Source organism: Amblyomma mixtum, chromosome 6 (assembly GCF_055824585.1).
Source record: "Amblyomma mixtum isolate Tamu chromosome 6, ASM5582458v1, whole genome shotgun sequence".
In the NCBI taxonomy this organism is placed as follows: Eukaryota; Metazoa; Arthropoda; class Arachnida; order Ixodida; family Ixodidae; genus Amblyomma; species Amblyomma mixtum.
Window position 1 is genome coordinate 32188585 of NC_143017.1, and position 25998 is coordinate 32214582.

At 44.3% G+C, this 25998-nt stretch overlaps 1 protein-coding gene across 3 annotated transcripts in view; it reads right to left on the reverse strand.

Moving 5' to 3' along the window:
- Positions 1-221: 221 nt before the first annotated feature.
- The window catches only part of LOC149338736 (uncharacterized), a 76123-nt gene continuing 50346 nt past the window's right edge, over positions 222-25998 (reverse strand). For all 3 annotated transcript variants that reach the window (XM_089547739.1, XM_089547737.1, XM_089547738.1), the window contains exons 7-14: positions 24818-24898; positions 23449-23502; positions 18010-18174; positions 16502-16544; positions 11961-12049; positions 9756-10212; positions 8782-8872; positions 222-4553 (exon numbers count right to left, since the gene is read on the reverse strand). In XM_089547739.1, coding sequence (XP_089403865.1) covers positions 4364-4553; positions 8782-8872; positions 9756-10212; positions 11961-12049; positions 16502-16544; positions 18010-18174; positions 23449-23502; positions 24818-24898 — 1170 coding nt within the window. In that variant the 3' untranslated portion in view covers positions 222-4363. The remainder of the gene's footprint in view (positions 4554-8781; positions 8873-9755; positions 10213-11960; positions 12050-16501; positions 16545-18009; positions 18175-23448; positions 23503-24817; positions 24899-25998) is intronic.

Here is a 25998-nt window from a genome sequence, read left to right on the forward strand (position 1 = left end):
AAAAGATTTTTTTTTCTGGTCCGACTAGAAAAAGCGTGACAACTCTGCTGACAACGACGAGGCATTAAAGGCTTTCGTCTTAATACTGAAGTAGTTAGCCTCGCCAAGGATCAGGCACTGCCCATTGTAGTTCCCCGTGGCTTTTATACAATGTTGATTCATGCAACTGTGTTCTTTATCATGCAAGAACACAAAAACAAACACAAAAGACACGCCAAAAGTGTAATGAAAAGGTTTCGCTTTATTTACGAAACTGGCCTACAACAGAAATACTGGCCCATAAAGTGATATGCTCATCATCTTTTAACATGATTACAAGCATTAAAAACCCAAGCGTACTGTGTGTCCACACGTGACAAACAAAAGTGACAAGCATTTTCCCTTCCCCAATCAAGTGTGCCATGGATATGAGAAAGCAGCTTAAAACTGCACCTTTCACAGTGCACATACAGTTCCGTGCCAGTGAATGCCTGAAACTGAAATGCTGCTGTCATCTAGCATAAGCGCTATTTGGATACTGCATCTAACTAGCCAGCCTTGTCATCTTTCTATGCGGGAATGCAAAACGCACTTTATGAACTGTATTCACCGGGTAAATCATTTAGCAACACATCCAACTTCAGTGAATTGATTGCTGTTCCTCGCACCACGACAAAGGACTTTGTAACATTTTTCCAACACTTCCTTTCTGTGCAGCTCTGAGGTGCAAAGATGTAATACAATAACTGACAACCCACAACAGGGAATATAGTTTCACAGACTTGATTTTAATGCAGTAAACTAAATATTTTCTTCTCCAAGTACGCTGGACACATGTAATGTTTGCATGTTAAAACCAGGCATACAAATCCAGTCTCAGTTCGCATTACTTGATAAATAAGAAATCGGTGATGCAACATTGAGTATTTTGTGCAATGGAAATTAACTTTCAGGTTCGGATAAATATGCGCTACAGTTCCAAACTTCCCAAGGTTCAACTGCAGTTTCAACTTCCCTCCTGGACAGCATAGATAGATGTCACTGCATGTCAAATATGTAGGGTAAAAAGCTAGAAGCAGTTGCAATGACACAAAAAAGGAGAAAAGAAAGCTCTAGCAGGAATATATTAAATGTGCAGACTGTAACAAACTGAGTGCCCAGGACGACTATGCATGAGATAGTAAATGTAGCGGCATTAAAACATGCCGAACTGGCTATGGGTCAAGTCGGAATTACTGCAACACAGAGCACTTTCAATTTTTCTGATTCCTCTGTATGCTCTTTCTCAATCCCTAATACCCAGTTTTCTAATAATTCCCAGTTTCTCTGACATGTATGCATAAAATTCCAACTTGCTTCCCCACTGTTAAGGGCATAACACACTTTCATATACAGCAAAGCTCAAATCTAGTCAAGTCAGATGTGCTTCTTCATATTGCCAAGACACTACAAAGCAATGCATTCCTCTCTAGCTGCCCGCCGCGCTGGCTCAGTGGTTACGGCGCTCAGCTGCTGACCCGAAAGACACGGGTTCGATCCCGGCCGCGGCGGCCGAATTTCGATGGGGGCGAAATGCTAGAGGCCCGTGTACTGTGTGATGTCAATGCATGTTAAAGAACCCCAGGTGGTCAAAATTTCCGGAGCCCTCCACTACGGCGTCCCTCATAGCGTTAGTTGCTTTGGGACGTTAAACCCTAATAAACCAAACCATTCCTCTCTAGCAAAACCAATGACATGTGCCACAAAGACACAAAACTGATTTCATCTTTTTGGTGACCCTTCAGCCATGCTAAATTACAAAGAACTGGAACAATTTCCAGTTAGAACGGGGGAACGAGAAAGACGGTCGCAACTTCATTGAAGCAGCCAATACATGCACAACACTGGATAGGTTGCCACGAGCGAGCCTCAATACGTGTGCCCACAAGGATCAGAACACCCAGTTTGACGGACTCACAAACAGACTGGAAAAAGAGAAAAGCGTACACTCAGCTGGCATGGGCCGCAAGTCTCTCTGTGACCACTGCACTGTTCACGGATAAATGGCTTCCTTTACAGAAAGTTGCCTCAACTTTAGCCAGTTATCTTTCACCATAACTTCCAGCTAAATTGCCATACTGGCTCAGTGGTTATGGTGCTCTGCTGCTGACCCGTTATAGGCAAGTTCTATCCTGGCCACAGCAGTCACATTTCGATGGAGGTGAAATTCTAGAGGCCCGTGTATTGTGCAATGTCAAGGCACATTAAAGAACCCCTGGTGGTCGAAATTATCCAAAACACTCCACTACGGCATCCCTCATAACCAGAGTCGCTTTGGGACGTTAAACCTCATTGATCAACCAATCTAACGAACAACATCTAGCTGGACTCTGGCGTGTCAGAGTTTGGGTACGTGTACAAGACAGAACGCAGCCATTTTTTGCGCCGAGAAGGGTCAAAGTCAAGAGGACACAAAGGGTCACTACAGGGTCACAATGACCATGTTTTCAAGTAGCATTGACTTCCCTGCTACCTTTCAATTTCACTCAGAAATTCTCAAGCTCCACTGTAAAATCCTCAAGTGGATACCAAAAGTTAACTTTAGACTTAATAAACCAAGGAGTGTGAGCACTGTGAAGTAGAAAGCTTGTGCACAGAAGCATCAAAGAGAGGCGACTTTTTAAAAAAGTAGTGGAGCAAACTTAAGTTCTTTCTTGGCTGACACCATAGGCTTTGTTGGTCTTGTACCTTGAAAATTTAAAAACTGAGACTAAAATGAAAGTTGAGAAGAATTTTTTAGAAAAAGGTATGCACGCCCATGCGCAAATGTAGCTTCAAGTATACACCAAGTGCTTATCAAGAGTTTTTGCTGTTTTCATTATTGGTGAATTATCAAGAGTTTTTGCTGTTTTCATTATCAGTGAAAAATATGCAGCAAAATAGAGTTACTGTTACCTGACACACCGCATACAAGCACAGGTAAGAACTGTAGATGTCAAAAAGATGTGCTTAGTTACACGCAGCACTAAAATACCTTATTGTCCCCAACAATTATCACTCAGCTGTTGTAAGTTAAAGGTGCAAGGTGTTGAATTCAAAACCTAACCACACCCTTGAAGGTGAGAACACTTGACTGGTTTGCAAATCAATCATGAAAAAAATTTTAAAAATTAGGACGGGGCAGCTTATTAAAGCTTTATTGAAAAGGTTACTGCACTGATATTTGGGTCATGCAGGCTCAGAAATATAAGGGTGCATAAAAACAAGGCTTAAATCAAATGAAAGCTGCTTAAACACAAACCTTCCAGTGTAACTTAACTCAAAGCTATGTTTTAAGTTATGCTTACATGATTTCATTACATGATTTTAAAAATGCAAGTGCCAGCAACAACTGACGATGAGAAGCACAAACATTTCACACAGCAGTCCCCGAGAGACAGCTTTGCTGGATGCCATCCCGCACAAATAAACCTATTCAAAGACCCAAATTCAAATATGCACGTGAAATCCACAATACAGTCATTCAAAATTTGACTTTAGTTATTCTCACTGCTTTTATTGCGCAAGTAAATGCTCTCAACATGAGCGGAAGACATCCGTACAACGCAAAGCAACAGGTATGTACATTAACACCATTCACTTACATTAAATTGTTCAATGTTTACATTACCATTTTTTGAAGGAGACATGTCTGCTCTGCCTTAACTACAGATTACACAACCAATAACATCAGAAAAGATGTGGCATCCGACACCATGAAATCACAACATACATTACTTTATTTCTCACAAGTGCAATGCAACAAACTTTCCTTTTTAAAGTGCAGCTCAATCAATGCAGAAATAAAATCAATACGTACAATATGATAAAATCGCAGCATGGATGTAATCCGTCACCTTTGCATGGGCTATATGAAGGAACAAACGTTACGCAGACAGATGGTTATTAAATTTCTTCCTCGGGCGTTCTTCACGGCGAAATCTGCGCCAAACACACAGAGGCTAGGCTATCAACAAATCAAGTACAAACGGCCGACCTCTACACCACAGCATGATGTACTACGCCAGTTCGGAAGCTAAACCGGATGTGCTACATCAAACTATCTCGCACTAACGCGATTTACAGGCAGCTTCCACTTATCTGACACCGCAAGAATGGTTTGACTTAAGCCTTGGAATCGCTCATCTCGCCACATGTGTCGCTGTTCGGCAACTAGCATGGTATACATATCATCGGCTTCATGAGTCACACGCATACCGTGCCGTCCACTAAGTGATGTCATCTACTTCAAGGAAACGACAATGAAACGCAGAGTGGTAATTTGAAGCCGTAAAAGAAATGCCAATACAGCTCGGTGGCGAAGGGATTTTGGTTCCGCGTGTCGAAAACCCCAAGCTGAACGGCGTTAGTCGAGAGACCAGGGCGTGAAGTGGTCTTCGATGTGGGTCTCGAGGTACGTGCTGGGCAGGGTGGCGTCGAACAGGCAGTTGCACACGGGGCAGGGCTGCTGCTGGTGCACGTCTCTCAGGTGCTGCTCCAAGTCTGGCACCACTTCGGTGCACAGGACGCAGGCATGCCCAGTCTTCGAAGCAGGCCTTGAGGGAAAGGAAGCTCACGGTAGTAAGCAATCATAGTTTGCACCCACAGTAATACCCGTGTCACAGGGACAGATTTAATGCCATTAAGTGCTTACTGCCTTAAGGGGGGACCCTGGTCTTGAAAAAAAAATTTTTATTAATGAAATCACAGTTATGAAATTTTCAGGCCACATGTATTTTTATGCGCTGATTCTAGATATGTCATTTAATTTCATGTAAAACAATTCCTTGAGCACTTGTGCAGTTTTTATGCAAGGATTTTGGGAAAAGTTTTGCAGAAAATTTGCTGCACGAAACTCGCTGAAATGCATGCCATTGGGTTCTTGACACCAAGGAATGCAATAAGGGTAAAATTATCATCCTGGTTGTCATAGAACTTAAGTTATAGAGTTTTGAAGTTGTCACTTCAGAAATGAGAAGGAAAGTGTGTATTCCTGTTTCTGAAGTGGCAGCTTCAGTACCCTATTACTCAAGTTCTATTAGAGCCAGGATGATAATTTTACCCTTATTAAATTCCTTGGTGTCAAGAGAACCCAATGGCATACATTTCAGCGAGTTTCCTGCAGCAAATTTTCTTCAAAACTCTCCGCAAAATACTTGCATAAAAAGTGCATAAGTGCTCAAGGAATTGTTTTACACGAAATTAAATGACATATCTAAAATCAGCACACAAAAATACATGTGGCCTGAAAATTTCATTACCATATCTAGATTAATAAAGTTTTCTTTTAAAGACCAGGGTCCCCCCTTAAGTTTTAATGGCATTCGTGTGGTGCCACACGGATAAATTTAATGGCATTAGCCTTACTGCCATTCGCGACCTACTGAGTTCGCCACAACTCATTCGCCCGTGCAATGCGTACTCTCGTTCCCATTCCACACGCAGAAAAGCATGCGGCTTTGTTAGTACCAACTTCGTAACCAGTAGGAAATGGTTAATTCTTAACTTTCAGTCAGATGAGGCATCTATACCGCATTTTCGATGTGAAGAATGCCATTTTAACCAGCCTTATTGACAGGTACTCTCGACTTCGGTGCTGACATGCGAGTTTATGGCTACTTTTCAACTTGTAAAGCAGGAACAGACGTATTTTCTGGAAAATCATTTTTATATTACATTTGAACAACATTTCCTATATATTGTGCTCATTAGCAATGTTTATATTCAGATGAAACTTTTGACTACCTTGCAAGCATTACAGTCATCGTCACCTTGGATAATGGCATTAAATGTGGACGTGTAGCACCAACTCCAAAAATAATGGCATTAACAAATAACAAACTTAAGGCCTTAAGCATTTACTGCGATTTCTTGTGAGCGTGTGGCACGGGTATTACCCTGATCGGAGAGCACTCTAAATCAGGGGATGGTAATTTGACCAACACTGTTCCCACTTCGAGTTATTGATCTAGCTATATGCTAGACGTGCCGGTTAGCTCAGTTTGTAGAGCAACCACTCCACTGAAACTGTGGTCCTGGATTCGAACCCCAGACCAAGACAAATTTTTCTTTAACTAAGAAGTTTCTGTAGAAGCTGTATAGCTTTCTAATGCTGTAACCATAAGGCTGCGCTCGGGTGGATGCCAGTAATTATGCCCTCATTATAAAGCAAGAGTTCTAAACCCTTCCAGGCATCATATTTTGCTTCCATTGAAAACAAATACTTTTTTCCCCTTAAAGAGTGTATTCGGGCCTCAAGAAAGATAATTTTTAGTCTTTCAGCGCAATATACCAGCGAGAAATTTTTCTCAGCAATGCGAAAAATTTCGTACAAAGTGCTAGAATTGTTTGCAAAAGTAGCATCGAAATGCCAGGGTTCGTCAAGTAAGCACCCGAGGGATTGTGGAGTCACTTTCTGTTTTGAAGGTGAAGATTATGCTTAGAACTTGATAAATAAAATTGATGTTATTACCAGTGGGCAAACTCCATCTACACAACCACGGCAGACCATGCGCTATCCAGCTCACTGTTTCTTGAAATATTTTTGCCTGCGTTTGCTGTATGCCATAAAAGACCACCTTATATGCGACAAGAAGGATGCTAAATCCACCTCAAACAAAGAAATCACCAGTAGCTGCAGGACACTCCAAGAAAAATTAGCTGTGGTTCACCCGGCTGAACCTAGTGAGACGAGTGAAAGCTCTGTTAGGCATGGTTATCCAATCTGACGCCCTTCCATATCGTTAAGATCATCAGATTCCGCTTGAAGGCGAAGATACATTGTCGAAGCTCTAGTTCAGGCACATTGCTCACCTGTGGCTGTGTGTGAAGGTAAGCACACGCCACACGCTTGTATATAGCGAGCGACGCGTCACGCAATTTCCGGCAGTTGCGAGAGTGCCGTCAGCTCCGGATACACAGCTGTGGCGCGGCGCAGCGAGTCACGTGATTCAATAGTTGCGAGGCGAGCGAGCACCATCGGCTCAGCGCATGCGCAGCTGTGGCAAGGCGTGGCGAGTCACGAGGCAGACCTCGGAGCCAAGCCTCCGCTCCTCCTGACTTGAAGGTCAAATTTCATAGCCACATGACCTTCAGCTTCGCAGAGCTTTCTCTCTAAAAAACTGTTAGTTCACTTTGTACACAACTGTGTAAAACTGTGTACACAACTATGCACAAAGTGCTTTAAATGCTTAAGCTGCGTTCCAAGGAACCTTTCAACTCAATGAATCGATTGTTGGGCTCTCCCAAGTACCTAAATCCATGCATGCCCTGATGCTGTCCTTTCTTTTCACCAACTGTTTTTGGGACTGATCATGCTGCAACTGCTTACCGTGGACTGTTTCACTCTACAGCGCGTCAGTGGCAATCAAACCCGGGCGTTCTTTGAGGGGCCGTGCATCTGCATGCATGTTAAGCAGGGTGGGACAAAAGCCAAGACACATGGGGTTCCTCGGCACCTTTTGTAAGCCACTGGGGTTCTCTAATGCTTAAACAACTGGGAGTCCTCAACCTAAAGGGAGGCCGAGTACAATCCACCACTCTAGTTAAAACTAGAGTGGTGCGAAAAAAGAATTCCAACATCAACTCCAAATTTCTCGGCAATTAATAGCATATTTTGCCACTTTGCTGGACTTCTTTGCTTACCGCTTTTGTGAAACAAACAGCAAGTCAGTACTGAAAGACCCAGGAATCAGATTTTAGAAACAAAAAAAAATCCTCCTCATAGTCCCTTTAAGGCAATTAGAACACAACTGTGTAGAAAGCCAACTCACAGCTTTTTCTCAGAACGTGCAGCATCTAGCAGTGATGAGTGATTTCTTTTTTTTTCATCCGAATTTAGCACCCATCACATTGCAAAGAGGATGCTGTTTTTCGCCATATAGTGAGCGCAGTGTGCAGGGTAGCCAGTCACTCGCCATTTCTATGCAGGCAGATTTTGCAACTAGTAAGATCTTTGCTTGGTTTTTTTTTGCACTTTCAAGCGTAATGTGCATCTTTGAAACAGAAACTGATTCCACTAATTTGTATGGGTGTTTACCTGACAAGCCCTGGCATTTTGATGTTGTTATTTCTAGCAATAAGGACACTCTGTATGAAATTTTACAAGTCCCTATAAAAAAATTAATTGCTCGTATTTTGAGCTAAAAGATTAGCAAACTCTCTCTGACTGCAATATTTAGGTGGAAAAAAAAAATTGTTTTCAATGTAAACAAAAAACGGCACCTCAAAAAACGAGTCATCAACACAGAATGGCAACTTTATGAAACATCAAAAGGCAACCACAGACAGTATGGGCTGTCAGTAAGTATAACCTCGACCAAGCATTGTGAAGAAGAAGAACGTGACACTACAGCCGCCTAGTAAAAGTAGGAACATGCCTTACGTCTTAAAAATCTGAATAAGCAATCCCATTCATTATGACAACTAACTGCTAAATGCACATTAAAAGTTTCCAACTGAAAGGCTCAGAGCGTCAGACGCAAACCAGGCCACCCCCTCTGGGGCAATTTTTGAACCAGTATAGCAGCTGACTGATTTTTCGGACTCCAATAATTTGGACCCCTGCAATATTTCAGACTTTGCTGCAGAACCACCACGCACCTTGCTCAATTTCTGCCAACTGCATATATGCTCTGGCCAGGATATTTTCTGAATTCGCATCAAACCTATCAAACTGAAACCAATAATTTGAACCAATTATTCAGTCGACAATGAAGTGATCAGGCCCTTCACGTACCTGAGTGTACATGTTTTACATTGGTAAAAAATAAAAAGGTCACTCACTCGGAAGCAGTGGCCAAAGCAGACTCTCCGCTTGCTTCGGGCATCTCAATGGCTACAAAGTGACCGTCATGCTCAGCAGTTTCTGCCTCTCCTGGAATTCCAAAATGAAAAAAAATAAGACGATGTCAAAGGAAGGGCTACAAAGCCAGCAATCAACTCTCCCAAATGCCAGGCACAACTCCAGACATCGCTAATGCAACCTAGACGGCCTCTACAACGGCCCAATATTGACCAGTGTTGCCGCACTACGGGCTTTAGTTTCACTGCTCGTCAAAACCAGCACAAGCGCCATTTGAATGCATTTCCTGCTCAGAGGCAACTTAATCACGCTTAAAGGTAAGTTGACAAGTTACTGTATACTGCCACGCATAAGTCGAAGTTTTTTTTCTTTAAATGTCCTTCCAAAGTTGGGGGGTCGACTTATAATCAGAGTCAACGCATATGCGGAGTCTTGAAGTCAGCCTATATGCGGGGTCAAAAGTACTTTCGACCGAGTCATGGATAATATCTCGCCCCGTGCGCTCGTAATTCCATAATAGTTGTCGGACAAGGCGCAAAAGTGGATCTGCTTAAAAAACTTGAATTTAATTGAGATATACACCAAAGATTTGTTTTAATACGATAGAAACTTCTTATCGACAAACCAGCGGCAGCAGTGGCTCATAAGATGATTATCACGACTGTGTCCTCACAAGCGACGGCGAGTCAGAGATGTCTCGTGAATGAATAAATGTTTCTTTATGACTCGGCCTTCTGAAAAACTTTTTGGGCGAGCTAGGACCGCAGGGTGCGGCAGCGTCGACCTAAATTCGGAGTCTAACTTTTTTTGCCCAAACGCGGTCGCGAGTTGGGGGGTCGACTTATAATCGGAGGCGACTTATAATCGGCAATATATGGTATTCCTTAACCAAGCACGACTAAAACTGACAACCGCACATAGTGGGAGAAACAATTCCAACCAATCGGCGCCATACCAGGCCTTGCCAGGGGTGCCGCAGCAGCGTCCGCCTCCACTTGTGCCGCGCTGTCCGCCGTCGTTGTCAATTCCGTCTGGGCAGCCGTGTCCTTCAAGCATGCTTCCCTGCCGAACCCCTGGGGTGGCGGAGCACTGGGCAGGTTCCAGCCCGGCCTGCACTGCGCTGCGTATCGGCTGCCCCTGGACAGAGGCGACGCCCGCGTCCTTCGCCAGGCGGCAGGAGCAGCCACCACCTTGCGCGACTTGATGCACGTGGGAACCACCATGTCTCCCTGACAGTTCGCGGCCGCGGCAGTTGTCTTGGGACGGGCGCCGCCGTGACAGGACGCATCCGCCGTGCAGGCAGTCCCCACCGTGGGAGGACACTCCTGACAGGTGTCCGAGAAGTTGGGCTGGAAGTGCCACGACAAGTCGACCAGCGGCGATGGGGGATTCCCGACTTCCACCTCCCTCACCTGTAAGGCAAGAAGTGTCGCTCCGATTGCCGCCGAGGGATTCTGACGCAAGACACACTATACAGTCGCCGACCAATTTTTCGGACTTGGCGGGACCCGGAAAATGGTCCGAATAATCGAAGTCCGAAAAATCCATGAACTTAAAGAAAATAAAGATTTCTGCCAAAAACCAGCTTTCAAAATCGCGAAAGTCACCGCTCCCCATGTTCCGCCTACAAGCGATAATATTAGACTATCTCAGTCATAGCCGTGCTTTCTTCATGTCCGCACCCTATCACACCATGATACCAGATAGTGCGACATGGCCGCGGTCATGCTGCAAACGAATGCACTCACTGCACGAAGCAAGAACAGTCAGTTTGCATGGGGCAATGACGTTCGCGAAGACCGAGCTAACCCATGGGTAACCCACGGGAAGACGTGAGCAGAGGCAGGCGCCTCCGAGTGAAGTCCCTCCCCCCTCTCCGCGCACTGCGGGGGGCGTTGTCCAAGCCACAGCGGACGCTGCAGCTGTCCCACTATACTGTTTTCCATGCGATCACGCGCCCTTTGTAGGCCATCTCGATGGCAGTGGAGAGCATCTTATTAGTATCTCGAATAGCAACAATGGAAAACAAATATCCAAGCCAGTCCGATTGTGCCCGCCAAGCTGATTCCGTTTAAATCCAAGATGGTGCCTTTCGCTGTGGCGGCAAACGGGTTGGTTGTGACAGCAATGCCCGCTAGCGTCTATATTAGGCCGAAATAACGAACTTTCGGTTGAAAAACGATCATCACAATATTGTTGGCGCCCATTTTAGTCCGAAAATTCGAACTTTTAGACTCCACAAAGTCCGAAATAGCGGTCGTGAAAATGTACACATTCCTATGAGGTGCGTGACGGTTTCTCAGCGAAGTCCGAAATATCGCGCTAGTCTGAATTATTGGAGTCCGAAATATCGGTCAGCTACTGTACTCCATCTCACAAGTCATCTGAAGCGCTGTGGAGGCCATGCAACCTGGGTCAATCGGAACGATGCGCTCCATGTAAATGTGTTCCTCCATGCCCCTCACCCCCACAACTGGTGGCGCCATCACTGGGACGGAAAGAACACTAGTGCCCAGCTAATGCACACAGAAGACTCGGCAGACACTACGGTTATGAACTCCGCGGCAGGCCTCAGCAGTGCTGTGTTAGCGTGGTCTTTCCTTGCTAATTTAGCCAGTGAATGAAACGCTCGCCATACTTTCAAAACACTGTCCTGAACTACCTTTTCAATTCCTGCAATAACTGTCTTAAAAACAGTCACAACACCGCTCATATATTTGAGGGACTATTTGATGTCTCCCTTGGCCCTGATTGGACGAGACAGCGCTACCTTTCACTGCGCTGCAAACAACTTGTGAGATGGAATATAAGTGTAGACGCAGACAACTCTGAAATTTATGAAACCCAGCAAGGGCAGTGGAATTTCAAGTTTTCCCGGCTGTAACGAAACAGCACGTTAGGAACATAGGATTGGCACTAGCATTAGAAATAGCACTAGGGAGAACGTTAGATTAGAAACGTTTCATTTAAACTTAAGTGAAAATTTTGCCGCACAAAAAAAAAGAAAGTGAAGCCAAAAATTGACAAAACTACACAAGAAAACGTCAGCACCACTTCAAAGCCAAATGCAGGCATTATGTGCACCACACACAGTGCTTGAACACTGAACCAGTTAAGCTGCACTGGAGAGAAAACCCGGGTGGTTTAGCAGTGCCCTTACCTCAGCAATGCCTGGCACGCTAGCTGAAACCTTCCTAGGTGCAAGTGTCCCAGGGTTGACCAGAGCCACCCTAGCCGAGGACATCAATTCTGGAAGAAAGCACAGACACCCACAGTCAACCGCCAGTCACTTTCATGGGTGAAACTGATTGAAGAAAGTTTAGGAGGAACCACCTGCCTCACTCAGACTACACATGAACGGTGTCAAAACACAGTAAAACTTTTCGAAGAATAAATGCACTGTACCTTTAGCAGCGCGTAGTATATTGCCCACTTAGCAATTTATGAATTTCAGGCACACATCTTATTCTCACGCAATGAAGTATTCCGAGGCCTAGTTTTGGGTTCTTCCAGAACTATCCTGACAGGTTTATTTCCCAGGTCGGAACACGCACAATTACGCCTTTGTGTCGACAATTTTTTCTCTGTACACCCCTCACATTTGTGTGCACCGGGCCAGAAGGTGATACGCACATTAAGAAAATTCAAATGCACACAGCTCACAGTACTGAAGCACCAGCCAAGGGCCCGGAAGGCAACCTGCGGCTGTGTGGTGCACCAGAATTTTTAAACGAGAGCCTTTAATGCCTCATCGTTGTCAACAGAAGGTTGCCAGCAGAGGTGTCATGCTTTTTCAGTTGATCGAAATAGTGATGACGTCAGAGTGCGCGGATTCGAAGTAATGAGGTCACCCACGGATGCCCGACGCCCCCTTTTGGAGCTGACAACAACTAATAAAAAATAGTTGTCGTCTGCTCCCACAGGGGGCGAAAGGCGTCCGTGGGTGACCACATTACGTACCTCATTACTGCAAACAGAGCCGTGGATACAACCGAACTCATCGAAGCAGAGAGAGAGTCGTGCTAAAGAAGCAGTCAAAGTCGGCAGTCAAAGTGTGTAGTTGTAATGCGTAGTCAAAGTGTACAGTCAAATAAAGCACCAGTACAGCACAAACGGTCTCACAGTCATTGCCAAACAGTGCACTAGAAGAGGCTTTCGCCTTGCAGAGCCAAAGTGCCCCCTGAATTTTTGCAGTCAGGTTTGGAACAAACTGTGACATTTGACAACTTCATGAACATTTAAAAGTTGTTAGGAGTAAATCAGGCAAGGCCAATGGCGACCACTTTTTTTTCCATTTTTTTATTTTTTTTTTCCCCCACAGACAGCACCAGACACTAATCAGAGGAGCACGTGCATATGGTTCCTTTCCCACTGATTCAGGCTTTACTCTCTAAGGCTATGCCAGCACAATGTTTGTAACTAAAACTTCATAACACATGACTATGCCAGGCATGATTAATTCTTAAGGGGGGACATGGGTCTTAGAGCATTTTTTTTTATTTACAGACCAAATGCAATGAAACTGCACAGACTTATTCAGTTTTTTCTGCTGATTTCAAATAAGCAATTTGTTTATTTCTAGGCCAATTAGTTCCCGAGATCTTATTATATATCATGTCATTGTCTGCTCAAACAATAGGAAAAAAATGGGCCACCAGAAATTTAATTTTAATATGTGGGTAGATACTACAATGTGTGAGGAATGCAACGCTGGAAGCAGTTTTCAGTTTTTTGTCCGTGTGGACAAATGGGCTTAATAGTTAGTTTTCAAGTGAGTTAACCAGACATAGTGCCAGAAAACACGACACACATGAAACTAACTATTAAGCCCATTTGTCCACACGGACAAAAACTGAAAACTGCTTCCAGCGTTGCATTCCTCACACATTGTAGTACCCATCCACATATTAAAACTAAATTTCTGGTGGCCCATTTTTTTCCTATTGTTTGAGCAGACAATGACATGATATATATTAATATTTCAGGAACTAATTGGCCTAGAAATAAACAAATTGCATATTTGAAATCAGCAGAAAAAACTGAATAAGTCTGTGCAGTTTCATTGCATTTGGTCTGTAAATAAAAAAAAAATGTTTTAAGACCCATGTCCCCTTACCCATAAGTGACCACACGTACCCTGTCAAAGCCTTCGCACACTCCATACGACGTGCTGACATTTCGCTCCATTCAAGATTAAACACTGATTGCCTATATAATATAATACAGCCATGTAATAATACTATATAATAAACATATAACTATAATGAAACCACAGGGGCACAAGCATGTCACGAGTGTGTTTACATATTCGGCCCTGTCTTCTCATCATACCATTAGGAAAGACGCAACTTAAAACACTCTCCGAACAATAGTCAAGGTTCTGCTCAGCATGAACTAGCCTTTTAGGCTTCCATTTCAATGTTGCCACATCAAAAGCACAATTCAAATGATGATAACAATTCTAAGGAAATAAGAAGGGTGCCCTCATGAAAGCATCTTCCTCTTGCTTCTCTTTCTTATTTCATCAACTGCTCAAGATACAGGAAAACTATCATTTTAATATATATACCATGCAAAGCCCACATTCCAACTCTGATCTCTCAAGGGACCGATCCCTTCGAGGAACCCAATGAGATCAGCAGAAGCAGTTGTGCCTCTCAGTTATGAAAAAAAAACACCTCTGAATTAAAAAACCTGAACAGCTCCCCAGTTTCACAAACCACTTTTCGACCTAAGAGCACACTGCACTCAGAAATGAAATTTTTGCATGCTAATACCATCATCATCATTATAAAAGAGGTCAGAAAAGACTACAGTTTTGCTCACCAGCAAAAATGATCAGAATTTAGACCACTAATTTTGACCGCAGCTGCTATGCAACTTCAGTGACTTCTATAGTCCATCTCACAAGTAGTTTGTAGCACTGTGAAAGGTAGAGCTCTCTCGTTCAGTCAGGGCCAAGGAAGACAACAAATACCATATAATCTCGTATAAGGGCCGCACCCATACACGCATGAGCCACACCCTGTTTTGGATTTCAAAAAATATACGGTGTTACTTTTTTTTTTTTTAATTTGTGTATCAAAATTTACACCTGAATTAAAAAAAAAAAAGAGCGGCCCTATTTTGCAAACAATTATTGCAGCAATTGAAAAGGTAGTTCAGGATGGTGTTTTGAAAGCACAGTGAGCGTTTCATTCAATGGTTAAAATGGCAGAGAAAGTCCGCATGAATGAACACACACTGCAAAGGCTTGCTGCAAAGTGGTGCTCCACCATTCATAACCACGGTGTCTGCCGAGCCGGCAGAGTCCCCTGCACTCAGCAGCTGGACACTGGTGCTCTTTGCTTCCCAGTGATGGAGCCACCAGTCACGGCGTGAACAGTCAGGAGGAACACATTTACACAATGCACACCGTTACGATTGGCTGTTCACTGTGGCCTTCATAGCACTGCAAGTTACTTGCGAGATGGACTACAAGCTGCTTGGATACCATGAGCGACTGTCTCAGAAATGGCAGACCTTCAAGGCCATCAACACCGCCTGCAGTGCCCAAGGAATAGCATCGCCGAATCAAATACGTTTCGCTGGCGACACGCACCCAATTACCGTCACAGCTCGCCCAATCGCGCTTTGCAGAACAGCTAAGCAGCACACCTGCTTCTGTTGCTTTGGCCAATTGGCAAACACTTCAAAGCACCAATCCCTTGAAAGATCAAAGTCACATTATCGGCCCAGGTAAGCCAGTGAACCTGGTATGTAAGTGCAGGTCACACTTAGCATGCAAAGCAATTGTGCACCATTTTGACATCGCTTCGGTTTCATCAGCAGAGGATTGTATGGCAGCCTCTTGAGGCGGACCAACATGGTGCAAACTCGGATGACGGACTTTCCGAGGCCAGCATCCGTGCAATGGAACGCTACGGATGAGTGGTGAGGTTCCAAGAAGTTGAAAATTTTCGCTGTGACGCGCCGCTCAATCATTCAGTCGCTTGCATGTGAACCAGCCTTTAGTGCTGCTAGAAACAGCAAGATTCTATTATACCCAGTAAAATGCTGAAAAGAACAGCTTTGCATTTACAGTTCTACCATTATTTATTCAACAACAAAGAGGACAAATTATTGTTTGTGACCCCTTTCTGGACCAAAGATGTTAACCCGTCTGAACCTCTCGCACTTTCTGACTTCAAACAGCGCGCACTGGCTAAGCCTAACAGCTCTGAAAATTCAGAGGCAATACTGAAATTTGGCGTGTTTCATCGCTGAAATTTTGTGGCGCGGGCATCTTCAGACAAAGTGAAAGCTTCACGCGCCTTTCTTTTGACATGAACATGAGGCACAATATAGCAGCAACGACGAACTCGAGGTGAAACAAGAGGCCATGCTTCAACATGTGCCGCCATGTAGCTCAAATGTAAAGCGGCACGTAGAGGAGGGTGCAAGTCGGACGCGGTCGCACCCTGATTGGTCCGTACTGACAAACCGCATTCAATGCTTCCGACGAGTCGATGACCGCCCACCAAACGTATCTAGCCTGGCTTGATTGACAGTGAACGGCCACGGCCACCTGGTGGCCGTTTGCCAGTTTTTTGTAGGAAAATCGCTCCAAGTGGGTAGGCCTTTACTTTTCAAACTTGTGAACTAGTAAAAATGGAGGCACACAACACTGTACACAAGAAGCAAGGATGAGGAGGTGCATACGTGGGTTAGATGATGAAAGTCGGGCTGCAGGGTGCCGATCATTCTGAAACAGGCCAAACAGCAGCAGCACTGCAGTCACACAGGTGGCAGACAAGGAGGGAAAGAAAACTTCTCAGGGGGCTAATGTAATGCTACCATGCCAGCACAAGGCCACAACTTCCCAAACAAGACACCAAACACTTGAGCTCAATAGGACTGACTGGCGTTAGCCACCCGCATACCTCAGCTGTCAACCTGCAGCAATATAAAACATGAAAGGAAGTTTTGTTACATGGATCAAAGTGGTAAGAGTATTTCGGTAGATTGAAATCTCTTCAAGGTCGCATCAGAAAAGTAACATTTTTCAATGTTTCAGACTAAAACAAATAATGCAGGCACAACACAAATATAATACAGGCAAGAAAAATGGCATTACATTTTTTTTTTTTTTCATCTTAAAAATTTTAGGGTCTTGCGCAATGCCCGTATTTGTCGAACCAGCTGTCTCGCACTTCTCAGCCACTACTTTTGCATCTCCTACCACTTCGCCAGACTCATTGCCGCCAGGTTCGACAGCAATCATCACAATATCTAACAAATGAAAGCCACTCTGGAAACATGAAGTAAATATGCTACATAGACATCCTTATGTTTTCAGAGTTACTACAAAGCAATGCTGTGAATGATACACGGGATGATGGGTGCGTTCAGTTTTTGAGACGAAGAGCCAAATAATGCCATATCTCAATCGACAGAACAAGAAAACAATAAGTGTTAAAACTAGTTGTGTGGAGTTTAATGAAACATCAACCACAGAGGGCATCAAACAATAAGAAAGGTGGCCCCTGTTTTGATACGAGCATAAATTTTTATACTATCGAGAAAAAGAACACAACCACCCTTCATTTTTTTTTATTTTTCCTACAAAACCGATGCTTGTGACATATAATAAAATCTCATTACTTGCCTAAGAAAGTGGTTAAACTCTGGCGCCACTGTGAGGATTCTAGTTTCTGTAACTTCCAACTCTGACACACCTTCCACTGTTTCCAGTTCCAAAATTAGTCTGTTTAATTATTTATTTTTATTTATTCAAGGTACCTACAGCGCCCTGAGAGGCATTATTGTAGGGGGGGAGGGGGGGGGGGTAAGTACATTAACAGTAAAATTCAATACAGCAAAATAGAAGAAAACAGAAGAAAAAAAAAGTTACAGAAAAATGTCAAGAACTTCCAATAAAGACAGCAACATTCTGATTACATCCGAGACGCAGAACCAACACTGAGAACAGCATAATCAGATTATTGCATTGCCAATTGTGGCCTGGAAATTCTCACTCTCAAATGCTTCATGTGTACTAAATTGCACATGTGCACTAAATATGGTTAAATTTCGTGCACAAACAGCAAGAGCTGCTTTCTCCACCGTGGCCACCCTTGGGCTTTAAAAGTTAACGTCATTAACTTTACACATTCAGCAGGGTTACTGCGCATGAAACAAGCACAAAGAGGGTTCAGACAGCACCCCACCTTTCCCGCACACTGGCAGAGTGCCATCAACTTCTCCTGCCTCTTGAACTTGCGGTACAACTGGGTGTACTCGTCGGCCGCAGCGTTCAGTCGGGCCATCATCTCCTTCACCTTGTCCTCGAGCTCCCTGGCCGCAGATGCGGTGAGGATGACATTGTTGTTCACCTGGGAGAGAGAGAACAGGCACACAGACGTGACATTCAACGCCAACAATCACCCAAGTCAGAATCATACCTGGGAAGACGACACAGTGCATTCTTCCCTGCCCAAACAACTCGCATTCGCATCAACAATGCACTCGCTTATAGAGTAGGCCATTTTCTCATTCGCACAGCCTCTTAAGGGGGCACGAGGGTCTAAACTAACTTTTTATTTATGGCTAGAATCTCGTGAAATTTTGCACACGGATGTGTTTTCCTCTTCAGATTCCAAATATGTAATCATAACTGAGCTGGTGGTCTTAAACCTTACAACGTCTAGAATGTATTTAGGTAATTTCTTATGCAGCTTTAATGAACTTTCTCACTGCATTTTGTTGCTTTTATTGACATGAATTGATAGCCGGAGAGTTGCCATACCCGGTGACATTCTTCGTTTTTCTCTAAAGACATGTCATCGTGATATACTGTGTCGAGATTAAAAGGTTGCAGTATTTGAGAGTGCAACTCGTTAAGCTAATTTTAAATTGCTATTTATATGTGCGCTAAACAAAAAAGGTAAGAATGTGAATGTCATTGGGTATGGAAATTCGCTGGCTATCAATCATGTAAATAAAAGCAACAAAATGCAACGAGAAAGTTCCTTAAAGCTTCGTAAGAAATTACCTAATTACACTCTATAATTTAAGATAACTTTTGATCTATGACCACCAGCTCAATTATGACTGTATTTTTGGAATCAGAAGAGACAAACACATCTGTGTGCAAAATTTCATAAGATTCTAGCCATAAATAAAAAGGTCAGTTTTAAGACCCTCGTCCCCCCTTAAAGGAGCACTGAAGAGGAATCTGAACTAGTCATTTTACCACTGGAACTCGGTCTACACGTTCCCCGCATTCTTAGAAACTTTGATTTATTGCCCTGTGCGGCCGATTTCCCTAATTACAGTCGCCGACCGTTTTTTCGGACTTGAAGGGACCCGAAAAATGGTCCGAATAATCGAACAGTCCGAAAAATCCGTGAAGCACAAAAAATCACTTTATTCAGAGGAAATCGGCTTAAAAAAGTCGCTGATTTTACCTTGCGGCAAATTTCTTTTGCTGGCGACGATTTGCGCTTGTATTTGCGCCAAAGTTGTCGTTTCGCTGTACACGCTGGACAGCAAGTTCACAGCGTTCGTAATTTGTGCAAGCGATGGCTGTGGTAGGCCGCCCGAGTCGTCGTCGGAGTCCGACTCGTCTTCAGGTTGAAGAACCTGGCGTACAAGTTCGTCGTCCGTGAGGTCCGCACACATATCGAGGCCGTCGTCCACTTCAACAAACTCGCGGAACGTGGAGCCCGTTGGAATGTCCATTCCGTTCCCGCGAAGGTCAACGATGAGGTCTTCGCCACTGTCTGCAGTCAAATCCTCAGAATCGTTGCAGTCTTCTACGTCATCGACTTCATCGGCGGAGAATCCAGCGTGCCTGAAGCAATTAGCAATTGTTTCCGCTCTCACTGCCTTCCACGCGTCAGCCAGCATGCTAACCGCCGCAAAAAGATCCGTGGCGTACTTTTTCCCGTTGTCAACACAAAGGACTGTGCGCCGCAGAAGACGGGTCCGATAATGCACCTTCAGGTTTTTGATCACCCCCTGGTCCATTGGTTGGAGCACGCTGGTGGTGTTTGGTGGCAGGTATTCGAGCCGAATGGCTTTCAGGTTGTCGATGGTGCCGTGAGCCGCACAGTTATCAACAAAAATAATAACTTGTCGCCCCTGCCGCTCGAAACTTCGGTCGAGTCGACGCACGTAATCTTCAAACAAAGCATGAGTGATCCATGCCTTGGAGTTGCTGCAGTACCACACGGGAAGGTTCTTCGCGCCCTTAAAACACCTAGGATTTTTTGATTTGCCTATCACAAGAAGTGGCAGCTTCTCAGTGCCAGTGGCATTTGCACCTACCATTACTGTTATCCTTTCCTTGCTGTGGCGGCCCCCTGAACAGGAGTCACCCGAAAAAGAGAGGGTGCGGTCAGGCAACATCTTGAAGAAGAGGCCGGTCTCGTCACAGTTGAAGGTGTCCTCCGGGCTGTACTGGCTCAACAAGGGCTTCAACTTCGTCTGACGGTAGTCTGCTACCGTGGCTGGGTTGGCGGCTCCGCTCTCCCCGCACATCTTCTTAAAAGACACACCGTGTCTCTTCTTGAAACCGCGGAGCCATCCGTCCGTGAACTTGAATTTTTCAATTCTCATTCTCACGGCCAGGGTCTCTGCCTTTTCCTTCAACGTGTCGCCCGACACTGGAAGGTTTTTCGCTAAAGCAGCTTTAAGCCAGAGTAGCAAGGCCTTCTCCAATTCGGGGTGGTCGCCTTTCCTGTCGTTCTTCTGGCTGCTGCTGTGGGACGCCTCAAAGGCGGAAAAAATCTTCTCCTTATTTTTCACGTAATCCGAAATAGTTTGCTTCGACAGTGCGAACTCCTTGGCCACGTCAGCTTGCGTTCGCCCACTCAGCACTAGCTTTATGATCGCTGCCTTTTTCTCAAGGGTCATGGTAGAATAGCTCCCACGCTTCTTTGACGGACCCGGCAGCACCGGCGGGGCCATGTCCACAGCCCGAGTGCGCACCACACCGCTCGTCAAACACGCAAAAATGAGGGCTCGTTCAGAGCGGTGGAACCGCCGGACGCAAGGAACCGCCGGACGCAAGGAACCGCCGGACGCAATCACAAAACGGCCAAAGGATTGACGGCGCGCCACTCGGTTGACGCGGTCGGAGAAACTCGTGTGACAACACGGCGAATGGCGAACGTATGAGACAAAGCACAAAGGGATAGCTACCCGCGTCAGCGTTGGCGACAAAAGCAGGTTGACGGCGATGACAATCCGACTGCCACCTCGAAGTGGCAGAAATTGCAGGGACCTCTACTGGCAAAAATGGGGCACCTAAACCATGTCAAGCCAATCCAACTGCAGAGCCAATCCACCTCAATCCAAGATGGCGCCTGCTGTGCCGGCGAAAAGCCGATAAGATGGCAGATTTTGGCCTGCAGGCGACTGAAATTAGTCCGAAAAATCGAACTTTCGGACTTTTAAAGTCCGAAATATCCGTCGCGAATATGTATGCGCTTCTATGGGGTGACTGACGGTGCCTCACTGAAGTCCGAAATATCCTACAAGTCCGAATTATTGGAGTCCGAATTACCCGTCGGCTACTGTAATCGGATTAACGTCCGGCTCCCACCTTTTTCTTTAACTCTTTCCCTACCATGTGGAAAATGACCATTTTCTGAAGGTTTCAGTACATTTTTTTTTTCTGTAAAAACTATTGCATTCAATATTGATTGCAATACCCAAAAACAAAGCTGAATAAAGGTGCTTTCTATTAATATACGTTTAAACAAGATATTCCATGTTACAACAAAAAATTTTACTTGCTAAAATCGAGATTTTAGAAATAAATTAAACAAAACTTGCAAAAACACGCTTGTATTTAAAAAGAAAAAATGTTAAAAATTTTTTAAAATATGCAAAATGTTTGTTATTCTATTGGCCACTCTCTGCAAAAAAAAAACATTTCTATCTTGAATAGTATTGTTGCTACAAAACAATAACTGGAAACCCTATAGTTGTGCATCGGAGCGCGGCCGCCTGTGTTTCAGGCTGGTTTCCATCATCACCGATCTGAAAACTGAATCATCTTCAGCACCTTGCAACACTTTCAGGCTCGTTGCACAGGACGTCGATTAAATCACTCGCAGACTAAACGGAGTCCTCAGATTTGCTATGTCTTAGAGCGCGTGTCGCGCATGCGGAGGCTGCCAAGCGACTTTGATGGTACCGCATCCTCGGAGTGCGTTCAAAAAATGCCGTTTTGTAGCGGTAAAAAAAAACTATATCGGAAACAAAACTTCAGTTCTCCGGCTACAAGCCCGACGCGCATCGTTCCTGTAAGCAACGCGGAAGGCTCCGAAGTCGAGCGGCGAAGGTATCATCTGCGGGCAACATGGCAAGCAATGAGCGCAAGTCCGCGTCTTCATTTCTTCGCAGCGCGTTAGAGAGTGCCCCCTCACGGGACAACAGAAAACTACATCGGAAACAAAACTTTGGTTCCTGGCCTACAAACTACATCTGCAGCGTGGTCATTAGCAACGCAGAAGGTTCTGAAATCGGGGCATGAAATGATCGTTAGCGGGCTAACGATGTTCAATGGGCACGGTAGGGAAAGAGTTAATTCCCCGCATACGGTGGGAGGAGTCGACCAATGCATGGAGTGCCTTTCAGGCACTCGCGTGGTGACTTTGCTTTCGCTTTTATTTTGTTTCTCTTAGGTTTCTGTGAATAAACAGGTCTTGTCAGAGACTACACAGCTGCAAATTAGGTCCACGGAAATAAAAATACGCGTGGACTCTTTGCTTTCGCCAATCACTACGTATCACTCCGCCGATGGCAAAGCGGCAAGCCGCCACAGGACTGGGTGAAAAGTTGGTCGACTCCTCCCACCAATAGTGGGGAATTAAAAGAAAAAAGTGGGAGCCCAACGTTAATCCAATTTTAATTAGGGAAATTGGCCGCACAGGGCAATAATTCGCAGTTGATAAGAACGTTCCGAACGTGTAGATCGAGTTCAAGCATTAAAAATACGAGTTCAGATTCCTCTTCACTGCACCCTTAAAATACCACTCAAAATGGGCTACAAAAGACATAGCCTCCAAGTATCTCGCCACAGTTCATGTTTTTTTAACACCCAGGAAGAAAATCAATACAGCAGCAATTCGCTGTTCAAAGTTCCCCACAAATCCGTTCCTCAGTAAACAAAGCTTGAAGCATTTTTGCATTCTAGCACGATGCAGACTGCAAGAATAAGTAAGACAATGGTGCAAATGTTTACTGCAAAGCAATGCCCCGGGAAATGACATTGCTGGCACTGCGATGAGGACGGCACAAACAGCATCCCTTAAATATCAATGGCGACACAGGCAACCACAAGTTGCTGAAAAGGGGCGTCTTTCATGTATTCCCTTTTCAAACTGCTGAAGCACTTCTTACGTGCTGCTACGACTTGTCGTCGAGACAATACAGTCACTCAGAAAAGCAAATGCAAATGTCACACGAGCTAATGCCATTAAATATTCTGTGATGATGTCATTCATTAGAGACGGCATCACAAGGTCAGTAGATTATCGATAACTAAAATACCGGATTCAAGTATCAAGTGCACAACGGTGTCGTTTACTCTGACATTTCTATAATTTCGTGCCTCTATTAGAGAAAAACAAAAAACATGCATGCACAAAGCCTACCTCATTGTCAAATGTCTCGTCGTCATCCAAAGTGCCCACACTGCTGTCAGACACCTGAAACCAAGTTGCAAAATTGCTTCAACACCGCATAGCAGCAACCATCCCACAGGGCGAGTGACAACCGTGCGGACAGAATGAACAGCACCTTATAACAATACAGCGCCTTTCATATGGAACTAAAATGAGGCAATGCCGCACAAAATCCGGGAAGTTAGAAAGTTGTCGAGTAATGGCTTATACATTTTCACAGCCTAATAGTGGCAGGTTCTGGATTTCTTCTGTACCTGCCAGAATTTTGCACGAATATTTCTGCATTTCCCCATTTTACAAAAGTGTGGTCACCACCATGACTGGGTGCATGCCTTTATTCTCAAAAACAAGATGCCACAGATGCTAATCCACTCCACTAAAGGAGCTGGTCCAACGGAAAATGAAAGGACCCCGTGGCAGCAAAGGAAAGAGGGAAATTTTCAAACAACAACACTGTTTCATTCAGGGGAATGCTACTGGGAAACAATTATCTTGTTTTTCATAGCAGACACTACAAAAAGAACTGGATAAAACACTGTTTTAAGACATGAGACCACTTTTCCTCGAAAAAATTTTAAATAGCGGATAAAAACAGAAAATTAATTGAATGTCTTAAGAAGGAAATTGTTTAGCTGTTATAGACACAAAGACAGGAGCTCTGCAATGATAACAAACAAACTAAATAAGATACCATCAATTGTTCGCTTTATCTAACCACACTTGGCCCGCATCATCAGCTATCCGAAAATCGTCGAATCCCACCGTGATACAGCAAGCGCCTTTGGAATGAAATGATGCTAACCACCGCTGACACAAACATGGCTAAACACCGGTTACACAAACACGGCTAAACACCAGTTACACAAACATGGCTAAACACCAGTTACACAAACACGGGCAACATAAGAAAGCAACTTGCTGACCGCGTGCATTTTTTTATGACGGATAGCCGGCAGAGTGGGCGCTTGGACAGAGGGAAAGACAGGAAGGTACGATATAAAATTTCGACTCTCACAAAAAGATCTGTACAAATTTCTTTTCCCATGTAATGAACCCTCCCCTCAAATTGATGTCACCATTTCTGTAAAAAAAAAGTGGGTTCATTAGGCGAGTAAGCACTGTATAAACTAGTGAAGACAAACTAAACTACACTGTAATTCATGAGGGCATCATTGCGGTTGAAATGCCTGTCAAGTAAATGAACAGCCATGGCAGCAACCACCCAGCCCTTCGTCAGTAATGTTCCAGTTGACCCAGAGGATCATCTGAACCACGTGCAGTTAAACCAATTTCGCACTGCGGCAGCTATCAGCGAAAAGGAGCAATCAGCAGCACTTACGACAGGCTTCTGAGACAATTTTTCAATGGACTCCTTGAGGCTGTCATTTTCCGTCATGACATTCAAGGCTTTCATGGCAAACTAGGAAGAGGAAAAGAAAAAGAGGAAAACTGTGAGTGCCTCACACTACCCCCAGAAGTTCACTGTCTTCCTACAAACAAATGTCAAAATTTTTTTCTAAGAAGCACAGCAGCACGGCTAGCAACTAAAGACTGTTGAGTTTTATTTTCACAAATTAACGACTACGGCAGAATCTCATTTAAATCCAAGTCCTTCGCAGTGAGAAAAATATTAACAAAAGGTGGAAAAAAATTTTGCACACAAATAATGCGCAAAACCTTGTATCAGTGTACAATCACTGGCGAGACATGACCACTCAAAAAATCATTTCGCAAAGCAGGCACTTTCTGAGCAGACCACTCACACATTGATATTGTCATGACCAGTTAATTGAGCAATGGCACTTGTGAAATGTGGTACATATCACTGGCACCAAAAATATCCAGGCCAGGAAAACGTTACAAATTATCCCTCACATCAAACTAATCCAGCGTCAAACTGCACACGTGTGTGTTCTGCTGCATTTCAACAGCTGAAATGAGCATTTTCTGAGAACATGCTGCACTGCACGGGCAAAGCATATTCGGTAATAAAATGATGGCACTCTTAATTCGACCACCCCTAAAGGGAGACTAAGTTGGCCTGTATCGACAAATTACGCCGTAGTAACAGCAAAGACGGTGCTTTCACTCAAAAGTGAGTTTCAGCTAGGTCCTAATGTCAAAATAATGAAATGAAGTTATCATCAATACCAACCATTCTTGCAAAACAAGCTGCAGTATATCAAGACTGAATCTTTCTTGCGTGAATCTCAGAGGCTAGCCTACACTGCCAATCACTTCCTAACATTTGTGCATGAATCTCAGAGGCTAGCCTACACTGCCATTCACTTCCCAACAATGAGCACGGAGTCGACGTCAGCCTTGACATCACTAGTAAGGATCGAGTGGTGGGAAAATTTTTAAATCCAATTTCCTCCGGATGCCGGACAAACAACAACAAGAACTCGCCAAAGTTGTCCACAAAGTGCCTTCAACGTAAACAGAAATACTTCACCACAAATCTTTCTCCATTTAATGAAGCCCATCCGGAAGAAATCTTTGTCAAAATATGTTACCAAA